Source organism: Chiloscyllium plagiosum, chromosome 18 (assembly GCF_004010195.1).
Source record: "Chiloscyllium plagiosum isolate BGI_BamShark_2017 chromosome 18, ASM401019v2, whole genome shotgun sequence".
Classification (NCBI taxonomy): Eukaryota; Metazoa; Chordata; class Chondrichthyes; order Orectolobiformes; family Hemiscylliidae; genus Chiloscyllium; species Chiloscyllium plagiosum.
Window position 1 is genome coordinate 767,947 of NC_057727.1, and position 19,379 is coordinate 787,325.

The 19,379-nt window shown below is 43.6% G+C and overlaps 1 protein-coding gene across 1 annotated transcript in view; it reads right to left on the reverse strand.

The window, feature by feature from the left end:
* lamb2 (laminin, beta 2 (laminin S)) overlaps window positions 1–19,379 on the reverse strand; it is a 167,856-nt gene that overhangs the window by 69,357 nt on the left and 79,120 nt on the right. The window contains exons 12-14 of the mRNA XM_043708610.1: window positions 19,095–19,174; window positions 10,288–10,423; window positions 5,914–6,101 (exon numbers count right to left, since the gene is read on the reverse strand). Of these exons, the coding sequence (XP_043564545.1) occupies window positions 5,914–6,101; window positions 10,288–10,423; window positions 19,095–19,174 (404 nt within the window). The remainder of the gene's footprint in view (window positions 1–5,913; window positions 6,102–10,287; window positions 10,424–19,094; window positions 19,175–19,379) is intronic.

Consider the following 19,379-nt stretch of genomic DNA (forward strand, 5'->3'; position numbering starts at 1 on the left):
ACAGGCCATTTGGCCCAATTGATCCATGCTAATATTTACATCATGAGCTTCCTTGCATCCTTCTTCTCACCACCATATTTTCATATTCTTTTTTCACTCATGTTTGTCAACATCATTTCAATTTAACAAGTCAGCAAGGAAGTGGAGCATTCTCACTGCTTTCTGGGTAAAGACAGCTCTTCTGATTTCCCTCATTGAATTATTAGTAACTATCCTAGAGTTATGACTTGTTTTACAATTATAACATCAACTTTCATTCCAACCAGTGCCTCTAAATTAAGACATACATTTTAACAGTGCCTTTCACAATTTCAGAATGTCCCAAATGGATTTAGGACCAAAGAAATACTTTTGAAGTGTAGTCAGTATTGAAATTTCGGAAATACAATAGCTGATTTGTACAAGGCAACCTCCCACAAACAGCACTGCATCAATGACAGGGAAATCTGGCCAACAAAGTGTGGTAAACATTCCCAGCTCTTCTTCAAAATAACAGCAGTCAGTTTAAGATTTCATGTGAAAGATGGCACCTCTGCCAATGTAACATTCCCTCACTGAAAGAATGGTGACATGAATCCCAGTAAGGATGCTGTGCCATTTGGAGGAGACATCGTAGGTGGTGGTTCTCTGCTGCCTTTATTCTTGTAGAGGCTGGGGAGATGCTGGTTTGATCGAAACAGTCTTGGTGAGTTCAGTGATGTTGCCTGGCAGTGTGTCATCAACATTCTGCCTGATATGTAGCTGAATCCCAAGGATTGGAAGTGATCGCCATCTTTCCTGTTCACAGTTGAATCAGCTCATCTCAGCCAGGGCATTGCAACACATTTCAATGCTCCAGAATTATGGAGGGAAAAATCAATTACTGTATACTGCACAAAAATGCATATGAAGCTCCATGGTCCAAAAGCTTTTTAAAAAGGTGTTTATGATGTATGGACACAACTGGCTAGTCCCACATTTGCTGCCCATCTCTAATTGCTCTGGTAAAGGTGGTGAGCTGTTGCAGTTTTTGGTGTGTCTCTACATCCACAATGCCCTTAGGCAGGGAATTCCAGGATTCTGACCCAGCGACAGTGAAGGAACGGTGATATATTTCCAAGTCAGGATGGTGATTGGCTTGGAGGGGAACTTGCAGGAGATGGTGTTCCCATGTATCTGCTGCCCTTGTCCTTCTAGACGGAAGTGGTCATGCTGTTGAAGCTCTTACACTTATTCTCTTGGCTAACAGTGTAGGATATTACTCAGGTCAATATAGTGGAGGACAGCTGCCTAAAAGTCGTTACATTCAAGAATAAAGGGCCAAAAACTTGCATAATGGCTCAAATTGAAACATTGTTCTGTGCAGAAGGAGGCTGGTTTGCTTCACTGGGCTGTTTACTATCTGGATTAGTGGTGCTGGAAGAGCACAGCAGTTCAGGCAGCATCCGAGGAGCAGTAAAATCGATGTTTCGGGCAAAAGCCCTTCATGAGGAATACAGGCAGAGAGCTTGAAGGGTGAAGAGATAAGCTAGAGGAGGGTGGGGGTGGGGAGAAAGTAGCATAGAGTAAGAGCTTCAGGGCAGAGGATCCATTGATCCAGAATCTGGTTTCCAGCATCTGCAGTCATTGTTTTTACCCTGTTAACTATCTGGCCAAGCTCTCCCTTTGTTTAATTTCACCCCCCTCTGCAGATCCCTTCAAGTTTATCTTTTTCAACACTTATCTTGTTCCTTTTAAAAAATTATCCTGAGTTCTGCTTCCCTCGATGTTTCTATATTTAAATCCCCGAGAACGCTTTAATGATTTTAATTTAATGCTCTCTTGCTACCCATTCACCAAGCAGCGAAAATAGTTCTTCCTGGTTTATGTAATTTAAAATAATGAAGCTAAGAGTTATATTTTGTTGGGTTAGACCACTTAGATATATGAAGCCTTCAACCCATCAAACCTGTAACATGTGAAAAAGAGTGTGTCCTTCAGTGCTGAACCTCCCTCAACCACTGACTAAGATTATGGCTGATCAGTATCTCAACTTTATTTGCCTACATCATTTCCAGAACGTTTAGTGTCCTTGCCTAAAAAAAGGCTCAGATTTGAATTTTGACTCAATTTTTCATTCCCTCACAGCCTCAACAGTTTTCTTTTGGATGGGGCGGGGGGGGAGGGGGGTGGTGGAGAGATGTCTCCATTTCCATTCACCTTTGTGTGAAAACATGTTTCCTGTTAACAACCCTGAACAGCCTAGTTCTAATGTTAAGGCTGTGACCCCCTGTTTGAGATTAACCTCACCAGAGGCAAGAGCTTCTCTCTGTCTATCCCATCAATTCCTTGAGTCATTAATTACTTCAAATACATCAGCCTCGAGTTTTCCATACTCCAGAGAGGGAATTGGTTTAGCTCAGTTGGCTGGATTGCTGGTTTACAGAGCAGTGTGATACCAACAATGTGGGTTGAATTCCTGTCATTGGTTTGAGGTTGCCATGAAGGACTCTGCTTCTCAACCTGTTCCCTTGCCTGAGGTCTGGTGGGCCTCAGGTTAAATCACCACCAGTCACTTCTCTCTGATGAGACAGCAGCCCCTGTGGTCTGGTAAAATGATGGTGACAAAACAACTCAGAGAACATGCAACCTTTCTGTAATCTGAAGATTAGTCACTCTGCGATTTGAGTGAACCACCCCCTTGTAGATTGTAAATTCCCAATTCACAGAACAATAGGTTACAATATTAATATTAAGGAGACTAAGTCCTGAATGCTGGAGTAACAGGAAATTATTTTTAGATGTTGGAGTTGTGGGAACAATGTAAAGGTGTCTCTCAGGCACATTGTGCAAATTGGAGCAGGGATTGGAAGCTGCATTAAGGGCCAGTGCACTCCTTTCTTAGTTGGGTTTGGGTTCCAATCCCACACTAAATGATTTGGTGAAAATAGTCCCTCATTCCGCATCCCTGGGTGAAAGTCAACTATTGCAATGACCTATCGGAACTGAGCCATAACGTAATAACCATTATCCAGCAGGTGGGGCTGTAGGTCAGATTTTCAACAGAGGGTCATGAGGCTGGGGGAGACAAGAGACCCATTGTACCACTGATACCATTGAATCAATTTTGGACCAAGTGGCAGTCAGATCATTGAGTGGATGGACTTGGACTAAAACCACAAAGAACCAAGCATTGATTCACTTTCTTGAAACCCAAACAAAACAATAATAGGTCAGTACAAGACAAAAGGCGATGGAGTCTCTGGAGAGGAATAATTTTACTCTGTATCTAACCCTGTGCTGTCCCTGTCCTGGGAATGTTTGATGGGGACAGTGTAGAGGGAGCTTTATTCTGTATCTAACCCTGTGCTGTCCCTGTCCTGGGAGTGTTTGATGGGAACAGTGTAGAGTGAGCTTTACTCTGTATCTAACCCCGTGCTGTCCCTGTCCCTGTCAGTGTTTGATGGGGGACAGTGTAGAGGGAGCTTTACTCTCGATCTAACCCCATGCTGTCCCTGTCCTGGGAGTGTTTGATGGGGGACAGTGTAGAGGAAGCTTTACTACATATATCTAACACTAAGCTGTCCCTGTCCTGGAAGTGTTTGATGGGGGACAATGTAGAAGGAGCTTTACTTTCTATCTAACCCTGTGCTGTCCCTGTCCTGGGAGTTTGATGGGGAACAGTATAGAAGGAGCTTTACTCTATATCTAACCCCATGCTGTCCCTGGTCTGCGACTGTTTCATAGGGGCAGTGTAGAGGCAACTTACTATGTATGATGTCTTCCTCTTCCTGGGTTGTTCCTGATGAAGGTCTTTTGCCCAAAACATCGATTTTCCTGCTCCTCAGATGCTGCCTAACCTGATGTGCTTTTCCGGCACCACTTTAATCTTGTCCCTGAAAGCATGTCTGACTCAGAGTCCCATCATCTCCACCACGGGGAAGGGTAAGGAGGGTCAGGCCCTCATCCTTCCCAGCTGGAACAGGGATTGACTCACATCAACTGAGCCAACCCTTCCCAAGTAGTCTCAGTTGCTGTGGCAACATACACTTCCTTTTACCTGCATGTTGTTGTCTAGAACTATGGACAGCGATGGCTGGGGATCCAATTTCTGTCCAAAGGTGGCCAACAAAGACTCTTTGCTCTTACCACCTGCCATTGACAGATATTGGGAGGGATTAAAACGTTAATCTGTGGCTGCATTATAATAGCTCTTTCCTCAGCCTAGAATTGCTGTCATGGGAGTCAAACTTGGAGCTTCTAGCTCAGGGACAGGGACACAATACACAACACACTGTGAGATCCCTTCTATATATGTGAATTCTTCCTGTGCCTAGGTCCATCACCTTCCAATCCCAGCCGGAGGATTTCCTCAGATACTAACAATCTTTTAGAAACCTAAAGGAATATATTAATCTGGCACCATTTTCAACGCGAATAATGTTTGGGAGATATTCACAACATAATTTTTAAGCAAAAAGTCTCAGTGAATAAATTAACTGATAACTGAAAGGGTAGATGTTATTTGAAAAGCAGGATACACATGCTTTGAAGCATATACTGAGCTTTCTACACAAGGCCCTGCATAGCTGTCCACTACGGTATGAGTTGAAATCTTTCATCATGCAGTTTCACCCTCTGGCCATGGTTCCTCGTTCGATCGCTACTAACTGACCCTTGTTGCAAAGGGCCTGTGTGTTTGTTGTCTACAGGATTGGACTTCTCCATAATATCTCTTATAGTCTTCTGGGAAGGCAGTGGCCTGGTGGTATTATTGCTCAACTATTAATCCAGAGATCCTGACAACATTCTGGGGGACCTGGGTTTAAATCTCTCCACGGCAGTTTTTAGATTAGATTGGATTTGATTCCCTACAGTATGGAAACAGGCCCTTCAACCCAACATGTCCACACCGATCGTCCAAAGAGTAACCCACCCAGACCCATTCCCCAACCTTGTATTTACCCCTGATTCATGCACTATGGGCAATTTAGCATGGCTAATTCTCCTAATCTGCACATCTTTGGACTGTGGGAGGAAACTGGAGCACCCGGAGGAAACCCACGCAGACACTGGGAAAATGTGCAAACTCCACACAGACAGTCACCCAGTGTGGGAATTGAACCTGGATCCTGGCGCTGTGAGGCAGCAGCACTAACCACTGAGCCACTGTGCAACCCAAGTTGGTGGAATTTGAATTCAATAAATATCTGGAATGAAGAGTCTAATAATGACAATGAATCCACTGTCAATTGTTGGAAAATCCCATCTGGGTCACTATTGTCCATTAGAGAAGGAAACTGCCATCCTTACCTGGTCTGGCCTACACGTGACTCCAGACCCACAGCAATGTGGGTGACTCTTAACTGCCCTCTGAGTAATTAAGGATAGACAATAAATACTGCCTAGCCATCGACACCCTCATCCCGTGGATGAATAAAAAAACTCAGCTAATGTTCTGGGCACCCGAGTTTAAATCCTGCCAAGACAAATGGTAGAATTTGAATTTGATTTAAAAAAATGTCTGGAATCAAGAATCTACTGATGATGTGAAACCATTGTCAACTGTTGGGAAAACCCATCTGACTCACTCATGTCCTTCAGGGAAAGAAAGCTGCCATCATCACCTGGCCTTACCTGCATGTGACTCCAGATCCACAGTAATGTGTTTGACTCTTAACTGAAATGCGGGGTTGAAAATGTGTTGCTGGAAAAGCGCAGCAGGTCAGGCAGCATCCAGGGAACAGGAGAATCGACGTTTCGGGCACAAGCCCTTCCGTCGATTCTCCTGTTCCCTGGATGCTGCCTGACCTGCTGCGCTTTTCCAGCAACACATTTTCAGCTCTGATCTCCAGCATCTGCAGACCTCACTTTCTCCTCTTAACTGAAATGGCCTAGCAAGCCACACAATTCAAGGAACTACTTTCTTGTATTAGGAATCCATTCCCTGTTTACTGATATAATACAATTTCCCTTTTAATTACCTGTGGTTCGTAGCGGATTACCAAGTCATATTCCATCGAATACGGAATGTTATTAATCTGAAATTGCAACACGCCCCTTTCTGGAACTTTTGCGAATCCAGTTCCAGTCCATGTGACAGGACGACTTTCAGTGTGCTCTCGATGTAAAACAGTTGCTCCCTGGTCATGGGGAATGATTATTGGTTAAAAACAAGTGGCAGATAACATTAAAAACACGCAGGCGCTGTCAGACACTGTTTAAATCATCAGCTCATCATTCAAACAAAGCATTAACAAATTATTAAAGGAATAAAGGAAGCCATGTCACAATAGCACAGTCTGAAACTCAAACATCCACCTCAGAAGGGCCCTGGAAATTTAACTAATAGCACAGCATGTTAATTCAACACCAATGTATGACAGAGACGGACAGAGAGAGAGATAGAAACAGAAAGGGACAGAGAGAGAGAGAGACAGATAGAAAGAGACACGGAGAGAGAGAGAGATGAGCTCCTGTGTTGCTGAGCAGCCTATGGGTATGAATGAATGATACTGGCAGAAGCCATTGGACTGCTGAAAGCACACGTGATATCCATATTTCTTTCCAATAAAACACCTAAACATGATGAACATAAATTTACTGTCCCCTCTCAGTTGCCAAAAGCTGGGCCCTTTAATGTAACTAACAGACTTTGCAGTTAGTGCAGCAACTGCCTGTGTTTCTTGTGAAGAAGTGGAAAGAACTTGGAGAAAAAGAGAGTAAGGAACAGAAACCCCAGGAAGTAAAAGTATCATCTCAACAAATGCTGTGGACTGGAGCCATTGAACTGCTTCACCCATGTGTTTTCCCCTCCACTCATACACCGATTGTTTCTGTCTGTATGTGTACAGAGGGACATTAGAAAGGGGTTAGAGTTTTAACTAGAAGAGTTACATGCTCACAGTATGTAGATTTTTAAACCTGTGGTTAGAATGTATATATTTGTAATAAACAATAGTTATTATTAACAACGGAAAGCTGATCCCACTTTGCAGTTCAGTTGTGTCTTTCTGAGAGATAAACTCAGAACTTTGTGTACTTTGATAAAAGCATGTAACTATTGTGATGACTTCAGGAATAGCAGAGCTAGATTTCAAGTCCACTGCCCCAGTGTACTAGGAGAGGACATAGGCAGGAAGATAGTGACTGCAGGGAGAGGGAGAGAGAAATATAGATGTTGACAGAGTTTTATAGCACCACTCTCTCCTGCCTATCAACCTAGCTATCTGTTTATTTTCCTCTTGGGCCAGAATTTTGTCTCCTAGTGAAGACAGAAATGGGTTTAGGAATGCCAAACATTTAGGGCTCCTGACTGCAAATTATAATTCTTTCCCAACCACACGTCACTTTGCGAGGTCTGTTTACAGGTCAGGAAGGTGCAGACATCTCATGCACCTCTTCTGAGGCTGAGATCACCATTGTGAGGACTGTAGGAAGTGATCATTTCCTGCTCGATGATGGGTCCTTGTCCGTGTGGAGCTTTTATAAACTCTGGCACGAAACAAAACCATTTGCAAGTTCATGGTCAGTGGGGGAGGCCAGCTGAAGATACCTGAATATTCTCATAAGACAGAGACTTTTACATTTGTTAACGATATTCAATGTCACAATTAAATGCTGCATTATAATTTAGATACATGTTCAATGCAATAATTGAGCTTAGGGTTCTGTCTTGCAAAACTAAATTGACCATTACATTAATTGTCAATGTGTAAGTATTCATTAGAATAGTTCAAATATTTCAAATCCATAGAAAAATGGACTGGGAAAATCTCATGTTACGTATTGGTCTGTGATTTAAATATCCAGCAATCTTTGTTTTGAAAAAAAAATCGTCCTGCAGTTGATTTTAAAAGAACTAAGATCAGCTACACTCTATTGGTTGATAATCCATTATAATGGAAATTAACACCATCTACATCTTAGTAAAAAGGCCGTCTAGTGTTTCAGTTTCTAAAGGCTGCATTGTCAACATTTCCTGAATATTGTCTGGATAACCTGGGGCTGTTTCAAATGATTGGCTGACTTCCAAAAACTCCAGCACTATCTCAGCAGGGAGCTGTGCTCACATTTTGATTGACAATTTTAAGAATTTATTAAAAGTTTATATTTTTATGCTGTGGGTGGGTAGGCATTTGTTTTGACACATGAGGGGGTTTACGATGTTCCTGGGTTTCTTTGGAGAAGCCTTTAAAATATCGTTGATTATGACACTCCATTAGGCTGTTAGAAGTTTACCTTTTAATGTCCATTTACTTCTAATGTCCATAATGTCAGGACTGATTTGAGGAGGAACTTCTTCACCCAAAGAGTTGTGAATGTGTGGAATTCCCTGCCCAATGAAACAATTGAGGAAACCTCATTGAATGTTTTTAAGGCAAAGACAGAGATTATTGAAAGAAAAAGGAATTCTGGGTTATGGTGAGCAGGCAGGTAGTGAAGCTGTGAACGAGAAGATCAGCCATGATCTTATTCAATGGTGGAGCAGGCTGGGGGCGGGGGCAGGTGGCCTACTCCTAGCTCTTATGTTCTTATTTCAAAGATATCCTGAGGTTTATTAGTAGGGTAAGTGGTGATGGATAATGGATAGGCACTACGAAGAGAATAAGGGAGGGAGAGAGCCTGGAATCACAGCTTCAATGTGCAAGGTGTCATCTCTGTTTCAGGATGCCTTGGCTTCCAATTTTGACCTTGGGCATTAACATGGAATTGAATGTGCATCTATTAAATAGGTAGAACAATGTGGAATGACCCCAGAAATAGCCCATTTCCTCCAGAGTGATTCCAAGGCAAAGGATAAAGGAAATCTCAGCCACAGAGAAGTAATTAGGAATGACAATGCTTCTGTTGCCTCAGATATTGTCTTTGTACCTCAGTTCCTCTATTCCCCTGGACTCAGCCACAGGAAGTGGTTTAATTCCCAACTCTCTCAGAAAGGATTACTTCACCCTTTGCTGACACTGCAATGGGACACAAAAATCCTGAGTCTGGACCCAGTCATAATTATTTTGGGGAATATAAAGTGTGTGGGATATGGGGAGGGGTGTGGTTGGAAGCTTGGTATGGGGTGAGGGTTGGGGTTGATGGTTAAAGGGCTTAAGAACGATGTTGGAGAACAGGGACAAGGTCCCAACAAACAGGCTGGTCACCCAATTTGCTCATCTCAGCACCCACACTCCTCTAACACTGCCCAGGGACACAGAAACCATCAAGCCTACCTGCTCACATCTTCAGGAGACATAAACATGGACAGGTTCTGGAAATGGTCTGACTCCATTTCCGAAGCACAGCACTCTGGCTACTTTCTCTCTCTCTTATATATACCATACCCTTGCACCATCTGTCTCACTCTCTCTTCCGCTCTCTACTTCACATTCTCTTTTAATCTCTATCCTCTCTCATTTATCTCATTTTCCACATATTTCTCTCTTCTAAATGCACTGAGATTGTAGATTTTTAATGACTTTAGGTATTTAACCCGCTCAGTAACAGCAGAGACAAACAGGCTCTGTGACTGACCAATTAAAAAATTTATCCATAGGATATGGATGTCATTGGCTGGGCCCAGCATTTATTGCCCATCCATAGTTGCCCCTTGAGAAGGTCGGGGTGGTGAGCTGCCTTTGTGAACTGCTGAATAGACACTATATTGGGCATGATCTAAGCTATCAATCTAGTCTCAGCATCAGATTATAAACAATTTGTGAGAATATTCAAATGAAGACCAGCTGGTGTGTGTCTGAATGTTTCAGAGTTAATACAGCAAAAAACAAGTTGAGTCCTCTTTGGTCCAGATAATCTATGAACAGTGGCCATTCAGCAGAGATGGGAGGAGGCTGCTAGTGACTGTAGGACTGCACGGCAAAGGCTGGGATCCTCAGAACATGCAGCACAAGGGACAGACAGTGGAGTAATCAGCCTCACACAAGTCCACTTGATTTTCCATAGCTTTCACTTGGCCTTTCCCTATTACTGGGTTTGTGTTTCGGTTGGCATGCACATAGACACACTCTCCTATACATGGACGCATTCACCACACGGGGAACACACAGCACTCACTCCCATGTACACAGGGCACACTCAGAACATGCTCCCATGTACATGGACACACTCAGTACACGCTCACATGTACACGGGGCACACTCAGCACACACTCCCATGTACACGGACACACCAGCACATGCTCCCATGTACACGGACACACCAGCACACACTCTGATGTACATAGGACACACCCAGCACACACTCCCATGTACATGGACACAGTGTCTACCCTGTACATGGGCACACTGCCTGCATGGTCTTCTGTACAAGGGACATACTTACCATGCTGAGTTGAGCCAGCTCTGCCTCATACGTGTAGTGATCGAGAGCCATGAAGAAATACCCTGAGTCCACAAGCGTACACTGCCTGCCGACAATGTGACTCCGACAGCGACACTGGCCAGTTTCCATCGAGCAGCTGGATATTAGCAGAAAAGAAGTGAATTGTGTAAACACAAAGACCAATTGTCCACTGAAGACAGGCGCAAAGCTCACCACACTAATATCGCAACAACGGCCCGATACGGCTGGCCTAGGGGCACTGGGTGACATAGGAATTCGGAGCAGGAGAAAACCATTGGCCCTTTGAGACAGCTTTGTCATCTAATAAGATCATGGCTAATCTGACCTTGGCCTCAACTCCACTTTCCTGTCTGGCTGCATACCCTTTAACTCCCATCTCAACCAAACGTCTGTCCAGCTCAGCCTTAAAAATACTCAATGACATTAAAGGAGCAGGTATTTTGCTTTGACAGTTGTTAAGCTAACTGACCTGTAGTGTCCTGCTTTCTGTCTCCCTCCCTTTTTGAATAAAGGAGTTACAATTGCTAGTTTCCATTTTAATGGCACCTTCCTCAATTCAAAGGGATTATGGAAAATTAAAACCTACACAACAAATACCTTACTAAACACTTCCTTTTAGATCTCAAGCACTTAACAATGGGGGAATCCCCACACACCCGCACATCAATACAAAACAAGTGGTTGAAGTATTAGCTACAATCTTCAGCCAAAAGTGTCGAGTAGATGATCCATCCCAGCCTCCTCCAGAGATCCCCAGCATCACAGCTGTCTTCAGTCACTTTGATTCACTCTAATTGATATTGAATAATATTTGGAGGCACTGGCTACTGCAAAGGCTATAGGCCTTGGTAACATTCCTGCAATAGTCCTGAAGACTTGTGCTCCAGAACTTGCTGCTTTCCTAGGCAAGCTGTTCCAATATAGTTACACCACTGGCATCTAGCCAACAATGTGGAAAATTGCCCAGGTTTGTCATGTACACATAAATCCAACCCAGCCAATTACTGCTCCATCAGTCTATTCTTGACCATCAGTAAAGGATGGATGGGGTCATCAACAGTGAACGTCCAGGCTGCATTCGAGTGAGTGCTCTCCTGTAAATGGAGTCATACCGAGCAAAATGGAAGATGGTTGTGCTTGGTGGAGGTCATTCTTTTCAGCTCCAGGACATCTCTGCAGGAGATCCTCAGGGTAGTGTCCTAGGTTTGACTATCTTCAGCTGCTTCAGCTTGCACAATGTTCAGCACCATTCACGACTCCTCAGATTCTGAGGCAGTCCGTGTTCAAATGCAACAAGATCTGGACAATCTCCAGGTTTGGGCTTACAGTGGCAAATAACATTCATGCCACACAAATGCCAGGCAATGACCATCTTCAATAAGAGACAATCTAACCATCGCCCCTTGACATTCAACAGTGTTACCATCACAGAATCCCCCACCATCGACATCCTGAGGGTTACCATTGATCAGAAACTGGATTGGACTAACCATATAAACACAGTGGCTACAAGAGCAGGTCAGAGGCTGGGAATACTGCAGCGAGTAATTCACCTCCTGACTCCCCAAAGCCTGACACAAGTCAGGAGTGTGATGGAATACTCCCCACTTGCCCTGGATGGGGGCAGCTCCAGCAACACTCAAGAAGCTCGACACCATCCAGGACAAAGCAGCCGCTTGATTGACACCACATCCACAAACACCCACTCCCTACACCACTGACATTCAGCAGCAGCAGTGTGTTTACTTTCTACAAGTTTTTAAAAATTTATTCATGGGATGAGGGTGTCACTAGCTATGCAGCATATATTACCCATCCTTAATTGCCCAGAGGACAGTTAAGAGTCAACTCCATTGCTGTGGGTCTGGAGTCCAATGTCGACCAGACCAGGTAAGGATGGCAGTTTCCATCCCTAAAGGACATTAGTGAACCAGGTGGGATTTTCTGACAACCAGCAATGGATTAATGGTCATCATTAGACTCTTCATTCCAGATTTTGAATGAATTCAAATTCCACCATCTGCCATGGCAGCTTTCATACCTAGGTCCCCAGAACATTACCCGGGTCTCTGGATTCAGAGTCCAGCGATAATATCACTAGGCCGTTGCCTCTTCTATGTACTGCAAAAATTTGTCAATGCTTCTTAGACTGCAACTTCCAAACCCACAACCACTACCAAATTTAGAAGGACAATGGCAGCAGATATATGGGAACAAGTTCCACTCCAAGCCCCTCGCCATCCGGACTTGGAAATATATCGCCGTTCTTTCATTGTTACTGGGTCAAAATCCTGGAATTCCATCCCTAAGGGTATTGTGGGTCTACTTACAGCACATGGACTGCAGCGGTTAAGGAAGGCAGCTCACCCCCACTTTCTCAAGGGGCACCTAGGGACGGGCAATAAATGCTGGTGCAGCAAGCGATGGTGATTTGTCTCCCTTTTACCTTCCCATTTTCTACGGCCTCATGTTTGTGGGAGTATTGGGAAACATTTCTGAATCTGTAGAGCAGTTTGTAATTGTCAGTCAACTCAACTGCCTGTCTTCTTGTTGCAACTATCTAGCTTTCTATGTGTGAGTTCTTACTAATGGCGGGAGTGAATTTTTAAATTCTTCCAAGAGAATTATTTCTTTAAGGGTCTCATATGTAGTCTCCACCTTTAACATCCACATCCAATGGTCAACGTTTGATTTACCCCAGCATGCATTATTATAGGTCTGTCCAGGCTGCTTTTGGACGAACCTGCGTGCACCGAGAATGACCGCTTTTGCCACCTCATAATCTATGGAAGCAAGGCATAAACCTCATGAGCTGTTTATCAGCCTGCGTTGCATGAGCAAAGTCCAGTTCTTTGTTTCTTTTGACTACTTAATCTGCTTAGCTACTTTTTTGAAAGAAATGATAAATGTTTCAGCATCCCTTTTCAACTGAGGCTACAATTAGATCAGCCATGATCTTGTGAAATGGTGGAACAAGCTTGACTGGCCGAATGGCCTACTCATGTGCTCATGGAATCATATGTTCAGCAAATTTTGGGAGGGCCAGTACAGATTTAAACATCGCTCTGTTATGTCTTGGCTTGGACTCAGCTCATTCCTTGGCAATATTCTGATGAGGATCGAGCAGTGGATGTGGTAAGGTTCCCCATGGTAGGCTCATTCGAAGGTCAGAAGGAATGGGATACAAGGAAATTTAGCTGTCTGGATACAGAATTGGCTGGTTGACAGAAGACAGCAAGTGGTAGTGGAAGGAAAGTATTCTGCCTGGAAGTCAGTGGTGAGTGGTGTTCCACAGGGCTCTGTTCTTGGGCCTCTACTCTTTGTAATTTTTATTAATGACTTGGATGAGGAGATTGAAGGATGGGTTAGCAAGTTTGCAGATGACACAAAGGTTGGAGGTGACGTGGGCTTTCATTAACAGGGGGATTGAGTTTAAGAGCTGTGAGATCTTGTTGCAGCTCTATAAAACTGTGGTTAGACCGCACTTAGAATACTGTGTCCAGTTCTGGTCGCCCTATTATAGGAAAGATGAGGATGCTTTGGAGAGGGTTCAGAGGAGGTTTACCAGGATGCTGCCTGGAATGGAGGGCTTATCTTGTGAGGTTGACTGAGCTCAGACCTTTTTCATTGGAGAAAAGAAGGAAGAGAGGGGACCTAATTGGGGTATACAAGATAATGAGAGGCATAGAAAGAGTTGATAGCCAGAGACATTTTCACAGGGCAGAAATTGTTAACACGAGAGGTCATAGTTTTAAGCTGTTTGGCGGAAAGTATAGAGGGGATGTCAGAGGCGGGTTCTTTACACAGAGAGTTGTGAGAGCATGGAATGCGTTGCCAGCAGCAGTTGTGAAAGCGAGGTCATTGGATATATTTAAGAGACTGCTGGACATGCATATGGTCACAGAAATTTGAGGGTTCGTACATTAGGTTTACCTTACATGAGGATCAATGGTCGGCACAACATCGTGGGCTGAAGGGCCTGTTCTGTGCTGTGCTGTGTTGTTCTGTGTTCTATGTTCTAACATCCTCCTTGGTGCCAAAGGCCTCCTTTCAGTTTCAGCTCTTTAAGCTGGTATGCTTATGTACTTTCCCCTTACTTCATATTCTTGCTGGAACTTATTAAGTCCTACTTCCTTTTCCTTTTCTTTCTCCTCCTTCTGATATGCTCTTTCTTTCTCTTCCATGTCCAAGCATTTTAATGTCTAATTTTCTTTTCCTGTCCTCTTCATCTCACCTGCATCCTGACCAACTCAACTGAATTACATTTGGTTTTGCTTTGCCATTCTCCCAACGTAACCGTTCTGCTATTACCTCAATCATATATGCTTTCCTAGTCCATGTTTTAATTTCAACATCACTTTTCAGACAATTCCATGAACCTAATTTTAGTTATTTTATCCAAGTCACATAGGGATAATTCTTCCATCTCGAGAAAAGTTTTGATAATTGATGTAGGTTTGCTTGCTGAGCTGGAAGGTTCATTTTCAGATGTTTCATCACCATACTAGGTAACATCTTCAGTGAGCCTCCGGACGAAGCACTGCTGATGTTTCCTGCTTTCTATTTATATGTTTGTGTTTCTTTGGGTTGGTGATGTAATTTCCTGTGATGTCGTTTCCGGTTCTTTTTCTCAGGGGATGGTAAATAGGGTCCAAGACAATGTGTTTGTTGATAGAGTTCTGGTTGGAATGCCATGCTTATAAGAATTTTCGTGCGTGTCTCTGTTTGGCTTGTCCTAGGATGAGTGTGTTGTCCCAGTTTTGGTAATTTCACAAGGTATTTTGATTTCACAAGATGTGCTACTATCCCACGTGTCCCTTTATGTTATGAATGAGATGGAAGAACTGCACTGTTTCTCCCCAGTCTCACTAGTCCACAGCACAAACTGAACCCATTCACAATATAGCTGATTGTATGCTTTTTCTACATTAGGCTTAAAATCAAAAGATCCAGCAACCAAATTTATTAAGTAGACACAGAATTATTGAATTAAAACAAAGCTTATTCAATGATTTGGATTTACAATTGTGTCCCCAACAATCACCTGATGAAGGAGTGGCGTTCCGAAAGCTAGATGTGCTACTAATTAAACCTGTTGGACTATAACCTGGTGTTGTGTGATTTTTAACCGTATTCAATGAAGATGCTAAACTGACTAACACGTTTTGTTTGAATTATGAAAATATAAATGATTACCCCTCAATAATATGAAACATGAACACAAAAACAGACTGGGTATGAGAAAGAAAACGAGTTTTTCTCTGCAGGGTTACATTTTGGGGAAAAACCCTAATAGCCAATTAGTCTTGGTTTTTGAAGATAAAACGGATAAAGTTTGCGATATTAAGATAACTGTTGGTGTTCGATTATGTGTACATAGATGTCACCAAACATAGTTATCTCTGAGATCTTGGCAGTGGACAGCGAAGAGGGTTACCTCAGATTACAACAGGATCTGGACCAGATGGGCCAATGGGCTGAGAAGTGGCAGATGGAGATTAATTCAGATAAATGCGAGGTGCTGCATTTTGGGAAAGCAAATCTTACCATTAAGTGTATAAGTCCTGCTAAGGTCCTAGGGAGTGTTGCTGAACAAAGAGACCTTGGAGTGCAGGTTCATAGCTCCTTGAAAGTGGAGTTGCAGGTAGATAGGATAGTGAAGAAGGCATTTGGTATGCCTTCCTTTATTGGTCAGAGTATTGAGTACAGAAGTTGGGAGGTCATGTTGCGGCTGTACAGGACATTGGTTAGGCCACTGTTGGAATATTGCGTGCAGTTCTGGTCTCCTTCCTATCGGAAAGATGTTGTGAAACTTGATAGGGGTTCAGAAAAGATTTACAAGGATGTTGCCAGGGTTGGAGGATTTGAGCTATAGGGAGAGGCTGAACAGGCTGGGGCTGTTTTCCCTGGAGCGTCAGAGGCTGAGGGGTGACCTTCTAGAGATTTACAAAATTATGAGGGGCGTGGATAGGATAAATAGACAAAGTCTTTTCCCTGGGGTTGGGGAGTCCAGAACTAGAGGGCATAGGTTTAGGGTGAGAGGGGAAAGATATAAAAGAGATCTAAGGGGCAACTTTTTCACACAGAGGGTGGTGTTTGTATGGAATGAGCTGCTAGAGGAAGTGGTGGGGCTGGTAAAATTGCAACATTTAAGAGGCATTTGGATCGGTATATGAATAGGAAGGGGTTAGAGGGATATGGGCCGGGTGCTGGCAGGTGGGACTAGATTGGGTTGGGATAGCTGGTTGGCATGGATGAGTTGGACCGAAGGGTCTGTTTCCATGCTGTACATCTCTATGACTCTATGAGATGCATCTTGCTCAAGAAACTCAGATTCTAGAAGTTTTCCGGTCTCTCTCCAAGAAGAGAATCAGGTTTCGCACTGAATTCACTGTGAAGATGCTTTGGAAACAAGAGACACGAACTGAGGAGTTTGATCTCTAGCAGGATTTCCTTCAACTGAAAATCCAGACAACTTCCAAGTTTACAATATACTATTCAAACAGAACAGCCAGAAAGCTCGGTCATAAAAACAGTCAGGTGTTTCCCCTAGAGTCAGTTCAAGCAGCCAATGCCAGCGATCATCTTGAACCACGGGGTTTCCAAGAAGTGTCTTTTTTTTTAATCCAATATCTGTTCTTTTTCTAAAAATCAATGAAAAATCAATAATCCTTCAATTACAAGCTTTCAAATTCAATTCCTCAGTAATTGTTTACATTAGATTAGATTCCATACAGTGTGGAAACAGGCCCTTCGGCCCAACAAGTCCACACCGACCCTCCAAAGAGTAACCCATCCAGTCCCATTTCCCTCTGACTAATGCACCTAACACTATGGGCAATTTAGCATGGCCAATTCACTTGACCTGCACATCTTTGGACCGTGGGAGGAAACGCAGACACGGGGAGAATGTGCAAACTCCACACAGACCATCGCCCGAGGCTGGAATTGAACCTGTGACCCTGGTGCTGTGAGGCAGCAGTGCTAACCACTGAGCCACCGTGCCGCCCCAATTGTTAAGTGTGAAGTCATCATTACCGGTATAAAAAATGGAGAAGTAATTTTTTTTTAATAAAGGTGAGAGACTGAGAAATGTTGGTGTTAGTAAGACCTGGGTGTCCTTACACAGGAAACCCAGAAGTTTAACATGCACGTGTGGCAAGGAACTAGAAAGGCAAGGTATTTTTGTTTTTATGGCAAGAGGAGTGGAAAAGAAGTGTCAGCAAGTCTTATTAGAATTACAGAGGGCTTTGTTGAGACTGCAGCTGGTGTAAGTATCATAAAGGCCCCATGGTGTGGAAGCAGGCCATTCGGCCCATTGAGTCCACACCAACCCCCCAAAGAGCATCCTACTCAGAACCACCCCCAACCCTATCCCTGTAACCCTGCATTTCCCATGGCCAATCCACCTAACCCGCACATCTTTGGACTGTGGAGGAAACCCACACAGAATGGGGAGAATGACAGACAGTTGTCTGAGGTTGGAATTGAACCTCGGTCCCTGGTGCTGTGAGGCAGCAGTGCTTGATTAGATTAGATTAGATTCCCTACAGTGTGCAAACGGGCCATTTAGCCCAACAAGTCCACACTGACACTCTGAATAATAAGCCACCTAGACCCATTCCCCTATCATATTACCCTACATTTATCCCTGACTTATGCACCTAACACTATGGGCAGTTTAGCGTGGCCAATTCACCTGACCTGCCCATCTTTGGACTGTGGGAGGAAACTGGAGCACCTGGAGGAAACCACACAGACACGGGGAGAATGTGCAAACTCCACACAGACAGCTAACCACTGAGCCACTGTACCACCCCTTTACTGAGGAATAAAATGCTGGCCTGGAAAGAAATGTAATAAATGTTTCCCAAACTGATTGCTGAGATTGTGAGGGTTGCCCTATGCGGACAGATGGAGGAGATTGGGCCAATGTTGCATATACAATTTAGAACAATGAGAGGTGATCTCACTGAAACGTATAAAATTCTGGGAGGTTTTAACAGGGTGGCTGCTGAGAGACTGATGTCCCACATGCTGAAGAGTCGAGATCTCAGCCTGAGGATTAGGGATTGACCATTTAGGATTAAGAAAACGAGAAATATAATCACTGAGTTGGTTGTGAATATTTGGAACCTTCTACCACAGAGTGCCATGCAGGCTTAGGTGATGAAGATATTCAGAAGGAATAGGCACAAAATAACTCAGGAATATAAGGATAAGGTGTGAAAATGGAATTGAGGTAACAGGTCAGCACTGGTCATTGGGCTTATGCGCAAAACGTCGCCTCTCCTGCTACTTGGATGCTACTTGACTTGCTGCACTTTACCAGTGCCCCACTTTTTGATACTAAATGGTGTGGTAAGATTCCTGCTGCTCAAACCCCTTGTGTTTTTGTGTATGTAACCCGCTCTGTACCAGTCTCAAGAGTTTGATTTGGTCTGTTGCACTTAGGAACTTGCTCCATTCCTAGCAACACAATCACGCAGTGGTTTCTGCAAATGAAAAACACACTGAAACTACTCATGTCTCAGAAAACCAAATATGAACGTGTCATTTCTTGGACAGGGTCATTACACCCGAAAGGTTAACTCTGATTTCTCTCCATAGATGCTGCCAGACCTGCTGAGACTTACCAGTCATTTCAGTTTTTGTTTTAACTGTCCAAATTCTTTCCCTCACCTCTCTGCAGAAGTACAATTCTCTCAATTTCAGTCACACCATCAGTCCAAAAGCAAATTCCCGTTCATTCAGGAATCTTAAATGTGAACGAATTGTCTACTTACAGATTGTCATATGCACCTCCCACATCACAGTCACAGGCTCGACAGCCGTTGAGGTCATGGCTCAATGCCCAGTGTTCACTCTGTACAAGATCAGAACATTATTCTGACGTCATTCAACTGATACAGGTACCAAAATCATCATACTCACACAGGCACGTTCACTTACACTCTCACACAGAGATAGATACTCACACAGGCACGTTCACTTACACTCTCACAGAGATAGATACTCACACAGGCACGTTCACTCACACTCTCACACAGAGATAGATACTCACACAGGCA